We start from the raw sequence: 20,530 nt of genomic DNA on the forward strand, positions 1-20,530 counted from the left end.
CACACTGGTCTGCAGAGACTGAGGAGACTCCATCGACGTTCATTACTCTCATTTTGTCCCATCTTCAATAAGAGATGCAAAGTGGCCGTTTTGAAAAGAAGAACTTGAGTGCTTCTTTTCTCACACTGGCTGAAGTTTTGAGTTGGGTGATTTGCTTCCACTGGGGCTGACACTTAGCGCTTGAATGTCATAGGAAATGTCATTTTGCACCGCTGTCCTGCCTTTCAAGTTAAAGCAAAAGTGGAATTTCGATGACTTGAATAGTCTTTGGAAGTCTGTATGAAGGCCGTGGTAACTTCGCTTTTTTCTTGATGACACTGGACTGGTTTTCAAGACATATTTGACAGAGATGACTCAGGGGAAGAGGAGAGGGCATTTAACAAGTGACAGAGAGACATTTATTTTCTCCCTACGACCCGAGTGCCGGCAGGAACCCAAAGGGGAATTTTGTGGGATTGAATTTTCCTGAAAAAAGCTTAGGGATGCACTCAATTCTTAGGCTGTAGTAATACCTATAATACTACTACTACTACTACTACTACTACTACTACTACTACTACTACTACTACTACAAAAAGAACAATGAGGTAAAACTAATAGAAATACATTACGTTATAAATAAAATAAAATACAATAAAGTAAATAGTCCCAGCCAAAAGGAAACAGCAAACGGAATAAATAAAATAGCGGACAAGACAACAACGATAAAAACGAGTAAAAACCAAAGACTATATAAAGGCCTTACAGAACATAGATTGGTCCCAGCCATATCAAAAGACAGCCACCTCTGGTATTACACAGTATTCTACAATGAAGCACTCATCACATTGCTAATTCTGCAATTCTAGTGATAGTTGGCTAAGTGCTTAAAAACAGCCATTAATCATGTCTGTTTAGTGCTATTGAGATGGACAAATGGTACGTTAAGAAATACAACCAGCTGTTTAAAGCTACTGCTGCCCAAGAGGTGAGTTCCTCCACTATGGGCGCAGGTGTGTTACTTTACCAGTAACGGCTCATGATGGCTCAGGGAAGCCTCGGGGTGGATGTGGTTCAGACGGTGAGCGCCTGTGTGGAGCCCTGACTTCTTCTCTGTGTAAAGACGACTGAGACGAGCGAGAAGCCACCCTAAGGTGAAAGACAATTCAAGAGCTGTGAAAACAGTTTGACACCTCATCTCAGTAAGCCCCTTTCCTGGTTTGAGTCTCGGTTAAAAGGCAGCATACACTCACAGCTGCGGGGCTGCGTCTCTACAGTGAACTGGTGTGAAAATGCTGGTGAGAAAGCAACCGCTGCACTGTCGTGAACTGTCTGAATGTCATCGCGTCTACATTAGACGTGAGAACATGGTGCGTAACACAACCTGTGATACCTGGGAGAGCTTTTATAGAGAGTTTACTTTAAGCTCTGTGGGAAAATTGCCTTCAAACTGAGTGAATAAGAAGAGAAAATCCATAATTAGGCTATGTAACTGGAAAAAGATACTACTGAAATCCCATTGACTGCGCCTGACATATCAAAGCAGTGTAGAATAGAGTGCCACTCCAGAGTTAGAAGGGGACCCAACTACCTCTGAGGTGCTCTTGAGCAAGGCACTTGACCCCCAATTACTCTAGTCGAGGTGTTCCATGGTCACTTGGCAGCTCCTAAGTGGGAATTTAACTGTATAAGTGTGAAGCAGGACATTGTTGAAAAAGACCTAACCGTGTACAGTTTACCTTCCCTGAAAAAATAAAGGTTAAAAAGCAGTGGGGAAGGCAACCCAGCTGGCCCCTCCAGCCCCCCCCTCTTTCTCTCTCTCTCTCTGTGTTGAACAGCTGGGCCCGTCCATTTCCTGTTTACACCACATCACATGAACCGTGAACAACCTAACCCATCAGCAGACATGTTTTAACTGCGATCGGACTACAGTATTAAAACCTGGCTTGAAAGCAGCCAAGCAAGCAGCAATGTGAACTACAGTCAGCATTGTGTTTCACACGACAGTGGATATTAGAATCCACTAACATATTAATTTTATGTTACTTCAAGGCTGGAGGAAACCCTAATACAGGTTCAAACAACTCTGACCCTTGATCATTAGATATTGCCAATATTAGATATTGCCTGCCATGGAAAAAGTGAATAGTGGGCCATACTGTAATAAATATACAACGCTCCAGGCAATCGAAAATAACTCAACATGTCTCCTAGGATGAATTTCTGCCACCAAGGATAATCTCTGCACTTAATCATCCATTTAATCATTACTTAACCTCTTGAGTGCCTTTTGCATCGGGAGCATATCATCCCCCTAGACCGCGGATCATCAAAAGCAGACAGAGATAGACGCGAGAGAGGACTCTTTGAGCGAAGGGTACAACGCGTGTCGGGGGGTGGGATTGTGACGTCCGGGTGTCAGATGTGGGATTATGATGGATGGCGCTCTGCCCGCTCATGACAGCGGCCTGGCTGTCTGAATGTCTGGCTGGCAGTGATAGCAGGCGGGGTGCTGACAGCAGCTTCCTCTGGCGGTGCCACCTGCCTGCCCGACACGCTGGCTGTCATATCACCTCCCACCACTTCTCGAATGGCCGGGCGGAAAGCGTGCCCGGGGGTGCCGTGCAGTCAAAGCCGCCCGGACAGAGAGCGGAGAGGGATTTGGAGGGAGTTGTCATAGTGACTGCGGTCCTACAGTGAATTCACATAAGCGAGTATTCCCACATGCTATCAAAGCTTTACAGCTCAATGTCCGCTGACGACAACGCTATGCTTGAACATATTGGACGCTTGTGAGTTTGAAAATGGCTGCAGGCAAATTTAGTGCTGCTGCGCCTGTTGCTGAATACATTCTCTATCGAATACTATTTGGCTTATAAACATAATACAAGTTTCTGAAATGTTCTCTCTGGTAGGACAGGTGGAACTTGGACAGAAATGTTTCACGAACACACACCAATCAAAGCCAGTCTATTTACTCACTTAATCCAGACGCCTGAAATTTGAATGAAGCACTACTACTACTTGTGGTGTATACCTTTTCAATAAGGCCAAAATTGGCAATTTTTCAAATGGCAGTATGTCAGGCACCATTTCAACAAACTCTGTGAGATGTAGAACGTTTCCAAAATGACTAATCAAGCTTATATTCTCACTGTCAAATCATTTGCCCCATGGGCTCGGACCCCGCTTGTGGCTAAATTTGTCTCTTTTTTTTATTCTCGTCACCTTTTTCCATTCCCCTCTCCCCCTTTTCTCCCACTCCAACACACTACCTGAATGTTAGTCACACCTGCACTTTGCTTATGCCTCTGGCAACATCAGTGCTTCTCTGCTTCTCTTGTGTGTGTGTGTGTGTGTGTGTGTGTGTGTGTGTGTGTGTGTGTGTGTGCTGTGATTTCGGACAGTGGTTATTTTTGGCCTCTGACACATGTCATCGCCAGCAGCCTACAGCCGCCCACGTCTCTCTTTCTGCCTTTACCGACGCTCGTCTACATCTCTCCGTTTCTCTTTCTCTCTCACCTCATTTGCATTCTGTGTGCAGTTCCTTTTTTTTTTTTTTATAAATTCTTCTCAAACCTTGTCCTGCCTCAGTTTGAGAGCCACGAGATTGACAGTGTCTTGCTGTATGCAGTTTGTCCTCTATTTCCTCTCGCTCTCCAGCGTCCTTCACTTCTCTGTGCGTTCTCTGTGCTTGTAGATAACTGTAGTCTTAACAGGCAGGCAGACATAGAAGGGAGAGGTGAAAGATGAGGCTGAAATAGACTCAGAGTCTCCCTCATTCACACACGCACACACACACACACACACACACGTCTCTTTTATGTTCCAACTTTCCTCTTCGCTACCTTGACAACCCAGCCAGAGGGAAACAGCAAGCTGCCATTTAGAGAAAGCTTTAACCTTTTACACCTTTTACTGCTGCTTTTGAATAAGTTATTTTTAATTGTTAAACCATACTGTATTACTTTTTAAGCATAACCTGTTCTTGTGTCCCTTTATGATGTTGGTTATCTTGTTTCTGTTGTTTTGGCAACCTGAACTGTTTTTAACCATGTTTGTAAAGCACTTGGGGTTATATTGTTGTATGAAATGTGCCAAAAATGAATGGAATTTGACTTGATGCCATGTTGCCATCATGGCGGCATCCAGTCTCCGAGCCGTTGTCGGAGTTGAGTCTCCAGATCAGACTTCTTTGTGTGGTCTCTGGGCAGATGCACTGGCTAAGTCCAGGCTCTGGCTGTTCACGGCGGAATATCCTCTTTAGCTTAGAGTGGGCTGGGGAGATTGGGCTTCAAGGGAGTCTTAGCAGAAGTGTGTGTGTGTGTGTCTGTGTGTGCGCTTGTCAGATCCCAGCTTACCGCTGAGCGGCAGGGTTTGGCCCGGGGAAGCCCAGACTGCGATGGTGGAACGGAGTATGATCCGAATAGTAAACAGGACAGACAGACGCACAAGGGATGGCAAGGAGCTCTGGGTGGATAAAGACTTAGACAGCAACCGATGTAGGTAGACAGGTAGCGTAAGTTTAGATTCTCAGTCTGGATACAGGAGACTATAGGGGCATAAGCACTGACATGGTTTCCATGCCATTGTTGCCATTGCTTACTCCCCCCCACCCCCACCCCCACCCCCCAACAGGCCGGCGTATGAGTCCGCCCCCGAGGCTTCAGTGATTTAATATGGTGTTACATTAACACTAAATAATAACACACAAAGTTTTCCCTGCCTGTGGGTTTATTGTACTCTTAGTGCACATTTATCATCATATGTAATTATGTACGCTCATTTTAAAATGCCCTCTGGTGTTCCCAGTGAGATCCATGTCCTTAATGATAAGACCTTGTTGGCACATAGAGCACTGAATACTTCATCACGTTGTCCGGAAAAGCCAAGAAATTGGCAGGGGATTCATTAGCATCATCATTTTTTACCGCGGGAAATGAAAATAGTACACCTGGGCCTCCAGCGTGACTCAGACACACACTGACAGAAGGGAAAATGACAAGAAAGACAGAAAGAAAATGAGTGAATGCACAAATGGACATTCGACCAACATGATCGCGATGAACAACATGAGTCAATGCCTTCAGCCAGGGTCAGTGGTCCAGTGACTGGAACTAAATGTGCTTCCAACCAACCAGAGGACACTCAGGCCTATGACACACACACACACACACACACACACACACATGCCACACGCACAACCACTCTCCATGTTATGAGCATATCGTTGAGTCATCTGATAAGTGCGTTCTATCATATTGACCTCAACATGACTCCTTCTCTCCCACTCTTCATCAGCTGATGTGCACACACATACACACACACAGGCTTACCGTGCGCTCTAGCAGTAGCCTTAGGTAGCTGGAGCTAATTGCATTTTGACATGGCCCTCTCATTACAGTGCCTCCCATTACGCCCACGCCCCGGTGTCTCCAATGCACTTTGCAACTGCATCTACGCCGATGAATAAAGCCGCGATGATTACGATTGCTAATGATGATTGTCAGCTGTAGACAGACCTACAGCTCCTCTGTGGTGCCACGCAGTGAGGATCGGCACATTGTCAGAGAAACGCTTGTTTACATCCCCCAAGTTATTATCTTATTCATGAGCTGGTGCGTTCAGGTTGTGTGTTTGGCCTCCTATTTTGGCTTCCCGCCAGTCTTAAGGGAAACAGGGATCAGTAGAGAGATGCTAGAACGGCTCTTTTGATCGCTGTACCTGCCAATCTTCCTGCCTGTCTGATTCCTAGTCTTGGCATTCAAGGCTATCGGCTTCTCATCATGTGAGTTTAAAGAAAACTTTTTTTTGGAGACCAGAAAGGCCATTTCCTTTTTTTTTTAAATTGGATTTATCTGCTTTTTGAAGTAGTTTCTAATGAAGGTCTTCCCTGGGTTCTCTCCCTCAAGGAGCCACTGCTACGTTTCCAACTCTTTGTTTTCTTACAAGAAAGTCGCCTCCGTTATTCCCCCGTTCGCGTTTCATGCCAAGCCATTCTGGCGTTTGTCAGAGGCTCTTTTTCCTCCTCTCTCCCCACCCTGTTCATGTTTTTTTTTTTTATTCATTCCTTCTTTTTATTCATTCTTTGCTTTGCATGCTGGCATCGCCCCAAAAAATAATTGGCTGGGTCTATTTAAATGAGCATTCAGAGGTGAGAAACAGAAAGTGGGGTGAAGTCGCCTGGAGGAGTGAGAGAAGAAAAAAGAGAAGGGTGTGGGTGGAGGGGCAGTGGGGTGCACGCCAAGGGTGATTTCTTTCCCCCCCGTTTTTCTTTTTTCATCATTTCTGTCACATTGCGTTTCTCAGTCTCTTGGCTCCAAACCCCATTATTCACCTCATACTTTAATAACTTGAGTCTAGTTTCCCAAACAGCAGGTAAGGAATGATGAGGAATGACAATGATATACTTAGTGGTCAAAGGTGAGTAGCTTGAAAAAGCAGTTGCTCGCTCTCCCTCCAAGTCTAAATGAGGTAATGTCGGGATAGCCTCATAAACTGGTTTCTCCAAGACGCAGAGGTGGGCATTCATGTGTGTGTGGGCGCGTGAGCATTTTTTTGTAAGTGACTGAACCTGCAGGCGTTAGATGAGGGACCAGATGTGCTTCATTACTCCATTTCCATCATGCCGGCGATGGGGGAGGCGGCTCAGCTGATCGTTCGGCTGCATTGAAAATAGCTGCTGCCCTCGTTTCCGTGGCCTGACGGCGTTCTGGCGCTCATCTGGGTTTTCTAAATGGGCCAGCTCCAGAGTGAATCACACCACACTTTTTAAATTGTGTGTCACTTTATTTCTCTGTCATCGGAGGTTTTCATCGTGGTTTTGCACACGCTCAGATTCATAATTGAGGAAAACCCAAAGGGGTGGGAAGGGGCGTTGCGCTATGCCTTTGCCTCATCTGCTGTGGTGAAGTTGATTGGTTTGTTGACAGGAGTTGGTTTCATGATTCAAGCGTGGCAGCTTGGTTTGTGCGTGCTGTTTGAAGACCAAGACCAAAATAGGCAATCAACAGTCTTTCCAAATGTAAAAAGAATGCTTAAGGGGGGCGTCCAGGTGGGTTAGTGGTCTAAGGCGCGTACCATGTAACTGCGACATCCTGGCTTCAAATCCGGCCCGGGACCTTCGTCACATGTCATCCTCTCTCTTTCCCAATGTTTCCTGTCTCTCTACTTTCACCTATTAAAACAACAATAAAATGCCCAAAATGCTTAAGGAGTTTCTTAAGGTTGAACAGAGATGCATATTTGCAGGAGCTCTGTACCATACCCTTCAACATCCAACCAATTAATGTAAAGAACCATTTTGAGTTTCAGGCCCATTTCATACTATACACAGGCATAATCCCTTCAATTGTTTGTGGTGCTAAGCAAAGATGGACCAGGTAGAGAAAAACATGGAGTAGTAGAGTCAAAATAGGCACAAGACCGGACTCAAATACTGTATTTCTGAATGAAGATGTCTTGACATCCATGTATCGTCTTGCACCAAGCTGAGCAGGGAGACCTATGCAACCATACTCTACCTTACACTAAACCTTGAACTACATGATAAACATGTTTAATGTGACCCCAATCCTCTGTATGAGCACACATACATACTGTCACTGTTTTTCTATTATTTATTCATGACTGCTTGCTGTGTCTTCTCCTTTCCTCTACCTTACCCATGACCCACAATGGGGCACCTTGGTGAATAGCATGTATTTTAACAACAGCCCGTTAGTCAAATATTGGTTTGATGACTGGAGTTGGTTCCATGATTAAATGTGGCAGCTTGGTTTTTGCATGCTGTTTGAATCTAACATTTTAGAAGCTGAAATGCCTTTGTATTGGAGGATAATAACTTTAAACTGATAACATTTCATTGCAAATCTATTCAATCCCAGCCCACATTATGACTGCCAATGATTAATGTAAATGCAACAGCACATTGTCATTGATAACAGTATTATATACTGTATAATTATATACTATACTATATAAGATTTTATGCATATTCTATCCATCATTTAGCTCTAAACATTAGGCTGACATACAGTAGCAGACTGATAATGAGGATGGTGGAGAAGAGGGGGAGGGATGAAAAAGAGAGAGAGAGAAGAGAAGAACAAGCAAGGAGGGGAGCTGGTTTCCTGTGGTTGCAGTGAGGCTGGAGATGGCGAGCCAGTGCCACTCATGCTGTAAATCCTGTTATGTCACAGATTAGCAGCGTGCCACGGCGCGGACGGGAAGGGTGATGTAGAGAATTGGAGTGGAGCCAACATTCGGCCAGTGACCGGGATTACAGCCCCTGTAAAAGCGCATCCGATTGGTCTGATTAAGATTAGACGCTTGTAAAACGAGGCGCGATTGGAGATTGTGTGATCACATCTGTCTCAAACTGGGCCAGGATTACATGGGAGCAAAAACGCATCCGATTGGTGCTGCCTTGGGATTACACTCACTGCTGATTGGAGAAGAGACGATAAGAGTTGCAAAGCAGCATTTAATTGGTCTGTGGCTAGGATCCAGTTCATGGCTTGATGGTTTCAGAGATTGATAGTTTCAGAGATTGAAGTTGAAGAATCAACAAATTAATCTTCATTCTTCCAATTCTTTCTTCTTCTTTTCTGGTTAAGAGTATGCAGTAAGGTGAAAACTCTGCATAGATTACACTATATTGACATAGGTAAACCCATTGTGATTTAGAGATATATTTCACACAGCACCAAGGTGACAACAGCCACACCCATTCAAGCACTGAGATAAAACAGTAGACGGACTAAACGCAGTACAGTGATATTTCTCTCTCTCTCTCTCTCTCTCTCTCTCTCTCTCTCTCTCTCTCTCTCTCTCTCTCTCTCTCTCTCTTTCTTCACTCCCTTTCCCTCCCTCCTCTTTCTTTCTCAATCCCTCCCTTACCTGTCACTCATAGAGCTCCCCCTGTAGGCAATTTATAGCATTGCATGTCAGTGTTAGGAGTGTTACCTGAACTTTCTGGTCACTGAATCAGAATGCATTACAAAAGTAGTAACTAATAGTGCGGTCTAAATAAAACAGAATTAAACGGACTCACTACACATGCAAACTTCAAAAGACACTGCAACAAGGTATTTTATGAACTTACGTAGCAGTTTGGGCCTCAGTACCTTGGTCAACAACAATTCAACAGAACCTAGTGGCTGTCATGGGCTCAAACTGGTGACCTTTCAGTTTCTGTAACTACTGAACCACCGCCCTGCCTTGTGTACTTTACATAACTGTGTGGAAGTGTCAATAAATGATGGCAGGGCTGTAGTCCAGACCACCTTGGTCGAGTCCAAGTCAATTCCAAGACCAGGTTGAGTCAAGTTTGAGTCCAGACCAAGTCAAGACCGAGACCAGAGCAAATCGAGTCCCGCTGAAGGCAGAGATCAAAATAGCCTGTAAACAATGTACATGTCTTTCCAAATGTAAAAATAATGATTAGGGAGTTCCTAAGGATCGACAGGTGGAGAAAAATATATCTTTGAAGTTTTTGAGCGGGAAAGAGTCAAATCAATGTCCAGTAGTGGCCGAGACCAAGACAGAGTCAAAATAGACTTGATACTAAGTCCAAGACGTGAGAAAAGTGGACTAGAGACCGGACTCAAGTACTACATTCCTGAATGAAACCTAATGTCTTGATATCCAAGTATCATCTTGCATCAAGCTGAGCAGGGAGACCCACGCAACCACACATGAACTCTCCACCTTACACTAAACTTTGAACTACATGATAAATGTTTAATGCGACCCCGATCCTCTGTGTGAGCACGCACATAACATATACTGTCACTCTTCATTTCCTTTACTAATTCATGACTGCTTGCTGTGTTTTATCCCCTTTGCTTCAAAACCCCTACGACCCACAATGATGAATAACGTGTACTGTAACAAGAGCCCTTTAATCAAATATTCAGCAGTCTTTTGGTAAGTCATTTTCCATTAATTCAACATCCTCAAAGTCCTCTTCCTTTGAATGGGAAATGTACCTCTTCAGCTGAACTAGAGATAACCCCGGTGATTTATGTTTTTCGAGCCGCTCAGGGTTTCGTACGTCATTTTATCCCCTTTTGGCATTTTGTTGGCTGCTGCGTCAAACTAAGTGCTTTTTTTGTGTTAAATTTTCCCATCTCCTCCTCAGCTGCATTCATTTCTGATTAATGATTCACCTCGTTCAACCTCGTCGCTGACGGATGCCACTGTAGTCTACAACCTTGGGTGTTTGTGTAAGAGTTTTAAAGCGATGCTCCGGACCTGTGGTGCTGAGTGGGAATGGGATGTGGTAACCCGCTGCAGGGGTTTTTCAAGGGTTTTCGTGTCATCCTTCAAGTCAGTTGATGTAGATAATGTAGTCTTAGCAGATGACAGGGCCAAGATATAAACCCTCAAGAGTGTAAGTGTACTTCCATGTAGAGCCACTTCCCATAAGTGGATGCTTGACATTTGTGCTGTACATCCAGACACACCTAACAATATATGGATATCAAGTAGCTAATAAGGAGTAGGAGCAGCCTTTGCCTTCAGAACAGCTTCAGTCCTCCTTGTCCTGCTGCCATCAAGTCCTGAACTGGGTCTAGGATGTTGGATCTTTCTGGAGACATTGTAGGTTGAAGGCTTCCTTTGGCTTTCTCCAAAAAAGATTGAAAGACCAGATTACTTTTGCATCTTCAGGTTTTGGCTCAGTACAGTTTTTGTTGAGACAGTTTCACAGAGGTATTGGTACAACTCTGTGGTCATTTTTGAGACTGTAGTGGTGTTTAGCAAGTATCGTGGTAAGTGTTTGTCTATCCCTTTCTGTGAGCTGTTCCTCTTTGCTGGTGCAGGTTGGCTGTGTTTGGCATATGTTGTCATTTCGACACTGTTCCTCTTGTATTAAATAATTTTGTAGTTTTTGTGACTCCTGCAATTTGGCTTCTTTGGAACTCTGTTAGTTGTCTCATGCTGTGTCTCATGTTAATATGACTGGCCTTTGCAGCCTTCTTTGCAATTGTGATTTAGTTCCTTCAAAGGTAAAGTCCTTTTTAGTGTGGCATTTTTGTCATTTTGTCCACCCTGTAACGTAATGTTCTTTAACCCGGTGAATAAACTCCCACTCTAATATGTCAATTCATGACATCGACCTTATCCTATTTCAATGAAGTCAAAGTGACTTGAATGAATGAAGGGAATTGGCTTGTAATCTCACCCTACCGGGTTGACCAGCCAACTCACTTTCATTTTAAGCATCCCGCACCTTAATTGGCATGCTGGAGATGTGCCAGTACCTTGATTCCTAGTTATCTGCCAGCTGCAGCGCGCAGTAATGACTTCGGGTTGTTTGTTTTACTGCTCTCTCCGTCCCCGGCGGGTGAGAGACCCTGGAGGGAGAGGAGGGTTGTGAGTCCCTACGGAGAGGTTTGAAGAATTTTCAAGAGGGCTGATGAGACAGGTTGAGTCTTGTTATTTTCAAGACTACTACAGGTGTGCGTGTGGTTCTGTGAAGACTTACGTGTTTTCTTTCTCTCTCCATAGATCACCAGAAGTTGGAGCGAGAGGCCAGGATCTGCCGCCTGCTCAAGCATCCCAATATTGGTAAGGTCACAGCTAGTAGTATGATTCATCTCTCTGTCTCTCTCTCTCTCTCTCTCTCTCTCTCTCTCTCTCTGTCTCTCTTTCTCTCTCTCTTTCTCTCTCTCTCTCTCAATTGGAGAGAGGAATGAACTACGTTTTGCCTTAACATTCTCTGAGTTCTGAGTTGTGAAGCCAAACAAATAAGTTCTGCCTAAAGCTATTTGTTGCGGGTGGTGGTTAAATGATCCTATACTCAGCCATGTTGGGCAGGTCTACAAATGGAGCACATCTACATCAACCCCAAACCACACACACACACACACACACACACACACCTCCCCCTCCTGCCAAGGGAGCCAGAGGACAAGCCACTGTAATTACCACCTCAATAACGATGTAGCCGCACACTGAAAACAGGCATTTGTTTGTTGTGCGATCCCCTTTTTCTTTTCTCTTCTCTTTTCTCCTCACAAAAACGAAGGATGAGGGGGCGGAGGCGAGAAACGAAGGGATGATAGGGGGGTTATTTGGTTAGCCAAATGTATTGTCAATGTGTCGGAGACAATCTGTCAGCCAACACAATGGGGGGCTTAGTCAAGAGAAGGTTATTTTTAGACGTTTGGATTGCCATGACTATTATTGGTCTTTTCTTTTTTTTTTTTTGACAGAGGCAGCTTTGATTGATGGTTAGTTAACAGTAGGACTGCCCCCGACCAAAGATTTTCCTAGTCGACTAGTAGTTGTTAGTTCAAGCCATTAGTCGACTAGTCGTCGCACGTTTACGATATTACTTTAATTATTTAAATATATAGTCGCGGCTACTCGCGGTCAGAAACACCGGTGAAATACAGTGTGGTTCACCAAAAAAAAACACACAATAGGCGTAGGCTATCAGTCGCTTGCTTTGAGCCCCGCTGCTGCACAGAGCGCTGTTCGCTTGTTTATTCAAAGTTTATTAATATTGAACGTGTCGCATGTCCAAATTGCACCAAATCTGACACTGCATGTCCTCGGGTCCCCAGCAATACACCCGCCAAGTGTGAAGTAGATGGGATGAACGGTTGTCGAGATATGCGAAGGACACACACACACACACACACACACACACACACTTACACACACACATACATACACACACATACATACATACATACATACATACATACATTCAGACAGACAGAGATTCCTTGCTTTGTAGTTTGATGGCATCAAAATCTCACTCCAGCCAGGTACCCAAAGTTGGCAACCCTGGTCTAATAACATTTTACAAGGCGCAGCTCCCGAATGGAGTTTGAGGTTTGTTTTTTTTTCCTGCGACTAACTGACCAATGAAAACTTGGTCAACTAAGACTCTTCTCATCGACTAACGGTTTGGTCGACTATTAGGGGGCAGCCCTAGTTAACAGCCACCAGGAAAGCCTTGTTTCAATGGATTTTTAACTCCATTTCACCGCGGTTCCAGTTGCTTGATATGGGCAATACAATATGAGTGCAAAAGCATTAAAGCTCAGTGTAATGGATTTGCGTTTAGCATGTTATTATGTTATCAGGCAATGTATCATAATCATATGTCAGTTTCCATATTTTCCCTGAGTGAGGATAATATCTATATTGACCCCATCTGTAATACTTAGAAGATAAAATTGTTAATTGATTGGAGTGAACACAGACGGCATCCAGCATCTCTAATCCATCACGTGAGATTATTATCTACACCTACACCTACACCTACACCCACACCCACACACACACACACACACACACACACACACACACACACACACAAACACTCACACCCCTGTTGGGACCAATCTGTCTCCCTTCAGCCGGCGCTCGCTCGGCAGCGGCGGCTCCGCTCTCGTTATTATTCCATCCACGCTGTATCCATCTCCGGGAAAGCCCTCGTTCCTTTAAGGTCGCCGCGGCGATAGATCTCTCACGCGTCAATCAGGAAGCGAGCTAACGAAGACGTCGGGAAATCCCGGCGGGGATTCACTCTCTCACACATTCAAATTGGGCATCATATTGACCATTCATGCTTTTGCAATCTTATTGAATTGCTCATATCAAGCAACTGAACGCATGTTGAAATATAGAGTTGAAATGCAAACCTAACTTCATGGTTTTAAAGCTGTGCTAGCCAACTTCACATGCTGGCAGCTCCAAATAGCAGCAAGAGGTAACTGTTTGAATTTTGAGGACTTCATTACCCAGAAATCCTGTAAGGTGATGTCATTAAACTGCACACAAAATGCTCATTTCTACTGACCTGGCTGGTCTGTGATGCTTTATACCAAAGGATACCAAAGGGATGAGAAAGCGTTCTTGATATAACTATTTGTCTAACAAAGAACCCTTGAGGAACCTTTTCAACCAAAAAAGGGTTCTTCAGAGGAGAGAGTAGATCCTTTCCGAACTCTTTCGGAACCCTGATTTGTAAGAGTGTAGTGCATCTTTAATTAGCTATCAATCAAAGCTACCTCTGATGATGCAAAGCAGGGGGTCTCGGGATTTCTGCCCCAAGCCCGCTTCTATAACCCCTAGGCTGACTCTAGGTGCTCCAGTCACTTCACACCCTTCCATTCCGCGTCCATTAGGCAGCGCGGCTAATTGGCTCGGTGAAACCTCACCCTCGGCTGCGTTCTTTCCTCTCTGCTGCCCCCGTCTTCCACTCGTTCAACAAATCGGGACAGACAACCTCGCTCCCTGACATTCATGCTCAATTCAAAAGACCTGAGCGCTAAAAATAGAGCAGCAGGAGTGACATCTGCAGAGCGCCGTGTATTATCCGGCGAGCTGAAATGCAGAAGCTTGTTGCTGTGTGCGTGCGTGTGTTAGTGTAAAATTAGCATGGTTTCAAACCAGTCTTGCAATACTGTATGTCTCTAATGGCGAGTGTGGTAATACTTCACTTGAAGTGCAGCTCATAAGGCATTATGAAGCATCGTAAGCACATTGTGAGCTCATGATAATTATTGTAATCGGAGCTTGATATAATAAACACTGCAAAAGATTTACGGGGTTGAATACTTAATGGACCGACTGTGTAGTTAATGACATGATATTAAATTTAATGTGATTGTCTGATGCTTCTCTGATTAATATTGTAAGAAAGGTTCTTCTAATAGGCCTGTAATGCATCACAATGCACTTCAAGTAAATTGTTACCGCGAGTTTTAGGACCAGGTTGGCATCTTTTACAGTGTTTATGTACTAAAACCTCCTGATAGAAAAAGCTGGGTTAAGTTTACATAGTAAAAAGTGTAGCACACAAACAGTTTATAATGGAGCTGGCAGATCTGAAAGCATAAGCCAGGTACACAGGCAAAAAACAGGCATCAAAAATGACTTTTATACGTCTTTGAACATGATTCCGGTTGAATAGCTAACACATAAACGCTCGATTTCGCCCACTGCAGCAACATGCATGTCTGTTTGCATGTGTGTTTGCAGCCTCCAGCGAGAGTCGGCATTTAAGTGCTTTCTTTTTTTACTATGGGGCATTAAAACTATGGAATGCACTCAGGTGGACAAACCAGTGAGCAGTTCTGTGCAGCTGAAGGTAGTCCCCAGTTAATATTTCAGTAGGAAACCATATACCGGTGCACATATGTTTGTGTCCAGAGCTGGATCTACAGTACCGAAAGGCAATGAGATATTTCTGGAGTGAATGTTATCAATAATTCATATTTGTATCAATGTTTGAATCAACACTGAGTACATAGATACGGGACGCAGTAGGGTTCGACTGATGGGTGATTGACTATTTTCATGCCAAATAAAAAAAATAAATAAATAATTGAACAATTTTGGGTAATTATGGGTTTCAGTAAAGGGTTTTAGTGTCTGCAGCAAGGCTCCATACAAATGGACCGGACGCTGTAGCGCTTTTGTTGGTGCAGAAATCGTGTCACACTGAACTCTTACATTTTCTATGACTAATAAAGTAGTTCTGCTGCTGGGTTTTGGCTTGGAGGAACTGCGCGTGTCTGTGACAGCGAGATGAATGGTGCATTTTAAAGCTGCTCCCTGTGATAATGGGGCAAGGTCAGACAGGAGCGCCGTGTAATTTCAGCAAATGGATGAGGCTTTCTCCAACGGCTCACTCTATCCACACTGAAATCTTCACACACTCATAGAAATGTACAGCTTCCATCTTTCTGGATTTTTACTCCGCTGTTCTCCTTTCACGAGCTTCCAACTTCGGCAAGAATATACTTGACACTATCTGAAATCTGCTACTTTTAGTGAAATCACATACCTTGATCTTGATCTTCAGTAGATATAACACAACAGTGATTCAACCTATATCCAGTTCATAAAGCTTTTCCATTTGCTCTTCTAATTACCCGGAATCTGGTAGCTCTTTCCTGGGAAAAACCTCTGGTGCACAGGAGGTGATGACACCAAAGTACCGCCCACCATGTTTGATTGACACCTGCAAAGTTCCTAGTGTAGCGTTAAGTTACGTAATAGTTTAAGTAATACTTAGGGTTTTTTTTTTTTATTTCTGTAATTGAATAACTGCAATTTCTCTCTCTCTCTCTCTCTCTCTCTCTCTCTCTCTGTCCACAGTGCGGCTCCATGACAGCATATCAGAGGAAGGATTCCACTATCTGGTCTTTGATTTGTAAGTGCATGATTTATTTTGCACACACACACACACATGCACACGCAAACCCACATGTTCCCAAGGCGCTCAGGTGAGGTAAACAAACCTACCGAGGCATTTCCACTGTTGCCAATCAGATGGCCTGTCAGTAGGGCATGATGGGAGATTTGGAGCGCCGTGTTTTCCCTCCAGCGTCCTATCTTCTCCGTCTGTTTTCACCAACGCTGTGTGCTCTCCATCACACACACACACACACACACACACAGACACACACACAACATGCATCAAGCACACGCACATAGCACAGCTATGTCGCATGCCAACTTGAGCCCATCATATATGAATGCATTGGATTGCATCACACACACACACACACACACACACATATCATGCATAGACACATAAAAAACGTGAATGCTCATATGCACAAACACACACACACTAGATTTTCTATGCTTTGTCTCATACAATCAGTGTGTTTGAAGGTTTAATTGCTTCAGTCCAGTCTTTTGTACTTTCACCACTCATATCTGTTCACCCACCGTCTGCTGCAGCTCAGTCGGTTCACTAGAAACTTCATCAGGTAATAACTTGTCAAAATGTCATAAAATGTTCATGTAATAAAGTGCATGGAAGGTAAACATAAATCATTTATGACATAAATTCATCATAGGAAGTACAATCAAATTGATGGAAATTATATGAGGATAGAGTCTTTTGAGAAGAATTATGCTTCTCTGAAACTTTTTTCTTCTTATGATAATCAGAGACTAATTACACATTTAGTACTATTATTACATCATCACTTAAAACTGTTACACCCATTATGAAGCAATAATCACCAGGTAATGTAATAATGTGATGTTATGTGTAATAATGTGACGTTTCTGACCCATTTAGAGAGACATTTTTATCACATTTTGTCAAGTTATGGCAAGTTATTTTATTATCTGGCAGTTATGACATAATTAGCAGCTACATCCTTTCTTCCCATTTTACTTAAGGGCCAGGAGGCTTGTTGATTTGCTAAGGCTACATTCTCATGTTTAAAATATAGTCTGTGCTACACTTATTCTTAGAAACCTTGTATGCACATATACTTTATTTCATTCTGCTTTTAATTCCTTTTAATCTTATATTTTTGTACTTTGTCTTGTTTTTCATATACACAAATGTGTTCTTTTTATGTTTATGATTCGCGATTTTAGTGTTATGTAAAAGTATGCACTGTTTTCAGTACACCTTACTGCAAGCATGAATTAAAAAGTCAAAATTTGGCAAGAATTTATATAAACACTATATAAAAGCTGTGATCAAACCAGGCAAAAATAGATTTTGACATGAAACCTCACTTCAGCCATTGTAACGTATGACTCAGTATGGTTAGATGTTTCACAACTTTGCATCAGTGATGTAAGTCATGTTATGATGTCATTTTTTTTTATAGTTACACATGACTCAGTAGAAATGGGTTTGTATCAGCTTCTTATAGTAGTTGGCCTTGCACTGTAATCCTCAAAAATATGAACTGTGTGCCTATTTATGGAAATTGAAGTGGGAAGTTCCAGAGGACGCCCAAAGGCAAATTAGATCACACACACGCACACACACACACACACACACACACACACACACACACACACACACACACACGGGCACCCTGCAGGTCCTATACATGCACCAGTCCTAGAAATATTCTTATTTATAGGAGGGCTAAAGGCTTCATCTCCTCTTTACTGTGGAAACTATCTCTCTCTGTCGATAGATTACCTGTTCCTCACTGATTTCCCCTGACAGAAATCAATGAGACTGTATTTTGTATCCATATCGACCAGGGGAATAGGTTTGAGGGGTCACATTCCCATATGAGTCCATAAACCCACAGTGTATATTCAGGCCCTTAGCCTTATAGATTGTATGTCTTCCATGACTCCATCCAACACCGCCTGCCCATAAATTTATCTAGCATTGGCCATTTTTTAACATGATCAAATGTTGGTTTTATTGATTTAATCACCAGTCCTTCGTGACTGTTTTCTTCAAGGGTCCTACAGTAGATCTAGGATTCTGTTTGGAGGGAGACCCATGCAGTATGGAATAATGATGAGAGGAATTTTTAAATTAAAGTAGACAGTCTTCAATATTCTGGCCACATTTAGTCCCAATAAAGCTGAAATGTGCCCACCTCCTTTTTCAGTGGCCTTGGTTCCGGGAGTAAATTTCCCATTCATTTTCTCCATAAACATTTCAGAAAATCCTCATTTAAAGTGTTTGAAGCTTTGGACTGAACCAGCCAGCTACCAGTTGAATCATGAGCTTATAACAATAGATTCAGAAAAATACATATGTGAAAAAGCAATGGACTGTGACTGTGTACATAACATTACACAACAGTGGGAATGAACTACTCATCCCATCCCAAGCGTTGCAAGCAATGCCATTGATTCCCTTTCCCTCATTTCCAACAGTGATACTAAACAATAACATAATATAACAGTGATTGCTGATTAGTAATGATTTTCTCCTCATCCCTAAAAAAAGACAGCGTGTCTGACAGTAAAACCACAGTTGAGCGGCGCTAGTCGATACAGGTTGCTGGCCGACTAATGTTACTCACTCTGGTCTGGCCACCAACTACAAGCAACTTTGGAGTGAGGAACATTTCCATGGTAATAGTGACGTCTCCGATTGGTGGAAACTTGCTAAAAATGCGTGGGTAATATAGTATTTTACAAGGAACTCAGGAATAAAACACTTTTTCTTAACAATGAAGTTGAAATCAGATTGACTGACAGCTTCTATAGGAACATATATAGTCATTTCACAAGCTCATGGCAAGTCTACTTTACATCTTTAAAACCTTAAAACCATTAATCAAATTCCCTATGCGAAAAATGAATGGGAAATTTACTTCTGGAACCCCACATTTCAGCTCTGTTAGGCCTTCTCAATACGATTTTTGAAGATTCATAGTAAATATGAGCTTGGTGCTCGGCCTACTCTCCTACTCCAATCCAGTTTTATTAAGCGGAAAATGTGGGCCATTCGCATCATTTCCTGCAATACGAAGCAGTATCGGTTCAAGAACATAACCGATATTCAACATATCGGTTCAATATAAGTATGACCATAAGTTGTTTTTCTTCTCATAGATCTTGCATTGGAAATTTGTCACTGGCATCCTCTCCTAAATATCCCAGTCTGAACGTTCCGTCTGTTTTCATTTTTACAGTATGTGCCTGCAATTAAAGTCCCATAAGCCGGCTATAAAGACGCTCTTTATTCTGAATTCAACAACCCCTTTCTCTGTAGTCAGTGATCATCCTCTATTATATCCATTTCTCAATTTGTTAATACAGCAATCAATATCCCGTCCTCATGGTAAACATAAAACGTCGGGCTCTCTCTTCATCACTCCATCGATCTTCCCTCCCTTTCTTTCTTTCTCCCTTTCCATTTCCTTCTTCCCCCAAACCTCTCTCTCTCTAACCCCCGCACCTTCCCACCCCTTAACTCCACCATCTCCCTCATTCCTCTTCTCTGTTGTGCATTGGCAGCCGTTGCCTGCCGTCTAATTTGGCAGCCAGAAGGGAAATTGCTCCCAATTTATTTTAAACGCTGCATTTAATTTGACTAAGGCCTATAAAAAATTAAATGTTGGGTGTTCGCTTGCTGGCCGAGAGACAAAGTAGGACAAAAAAAAAGGCATTCCTCCTTTTTACCTAAATAGAAAACGTGCCTGGAAGGATGACAAAACACGATAAGACCGCGGGGTGGTAATTCAAATTGACCGGGAACAGAGGAGCAGGCTAAAAATATTACATCTCCAGAGGTTTACAGCTTAATGTGTTCCCTCAATTTGGGGCACAATGCCTTTTTAGCACTATATGTATTGAGCAAAGTGAAAAGCATTGTGACAGGATTGGTCCATTGTTGGAGGACATTTTGGGTCAGAGAAAATAATAATTACAGTGCTGTGTTGGGGCCTTCTAGGTCACTTCTTGGCTTCTGAATGCAAGCCAACAATAGCAATGGAACTTTGCAGGCCGCCAATAAAACTAAAGTGGTGACAACACCAAAGTCATTAGGAGCTGTAATATGAAAACTCCCAAAGACCCAAGTGAATAGCGGTAACTTTTTCCACAGGCGATGGAAAAGGCACTGAACTTTTGCCTCTGAAAATATCCTTCCACAAATACACCATGTTTTTGGGAGACTAGCCCGTTGGTCAGCTTCCCTGTTCAGTAGTGAGAACATACACACCAAAGTCATCCATGTGTCCCTGGTAGATCATTGGCTGCAGTGCTCCATGCTAACACTTCAGCATACAGTATGTTGAGTGATAGTAGGCCACTAGCATTATCTCAAAAGTGAAAAAATGAGAAC

General features: G+C 43.1%; 1 protein-coding gene across 9 annotated transcripts in view; it reads left to right on the top strand.

Annotated features, from left to right (window-relative positions):
- Positions 1–20,530, top strand: part of camk2d1 (calcium/calmodulin-dependent protein kinase (CaM kinase) II delta 1) — a 93,299-nt gene that overhangs the window by 37,496 nt on the left and 35,273 nt on the right. For all 9 annotated transcript variants that reach the window (XM_071926591.2, XM_078291814.1, XM_071926629.2 and 6 more), the window contains exons 3-4: positions 11,494–11,553; positions 16,108–16,162. In XM_071926591.2, the coding sequence (XP_071782692.1) occupies positions 11,494–11,553; positions 16,108–16,162 (115 nt within the window). The remainder of the gene's footprint in view (positions 1–11,493; positions 11,554–16,107; positions 16,163–20,530) is intronic.

This window comes from Centroberyx gerrardi, chromosome 23 (assembly GCF_048128805.1).
Source record: "Centroberyx gerrardi isolate f3 chromosome 23, fCenGer3.hap1.cur.20231027, whole genome shotgun sequence".
Taxonomy (NCBI): Eukaryota; Metazoa; Chordata; class Actinopteri; order Beryciformes; family Berycidae; genus Centroberyx; species Centroberyx gerrardi.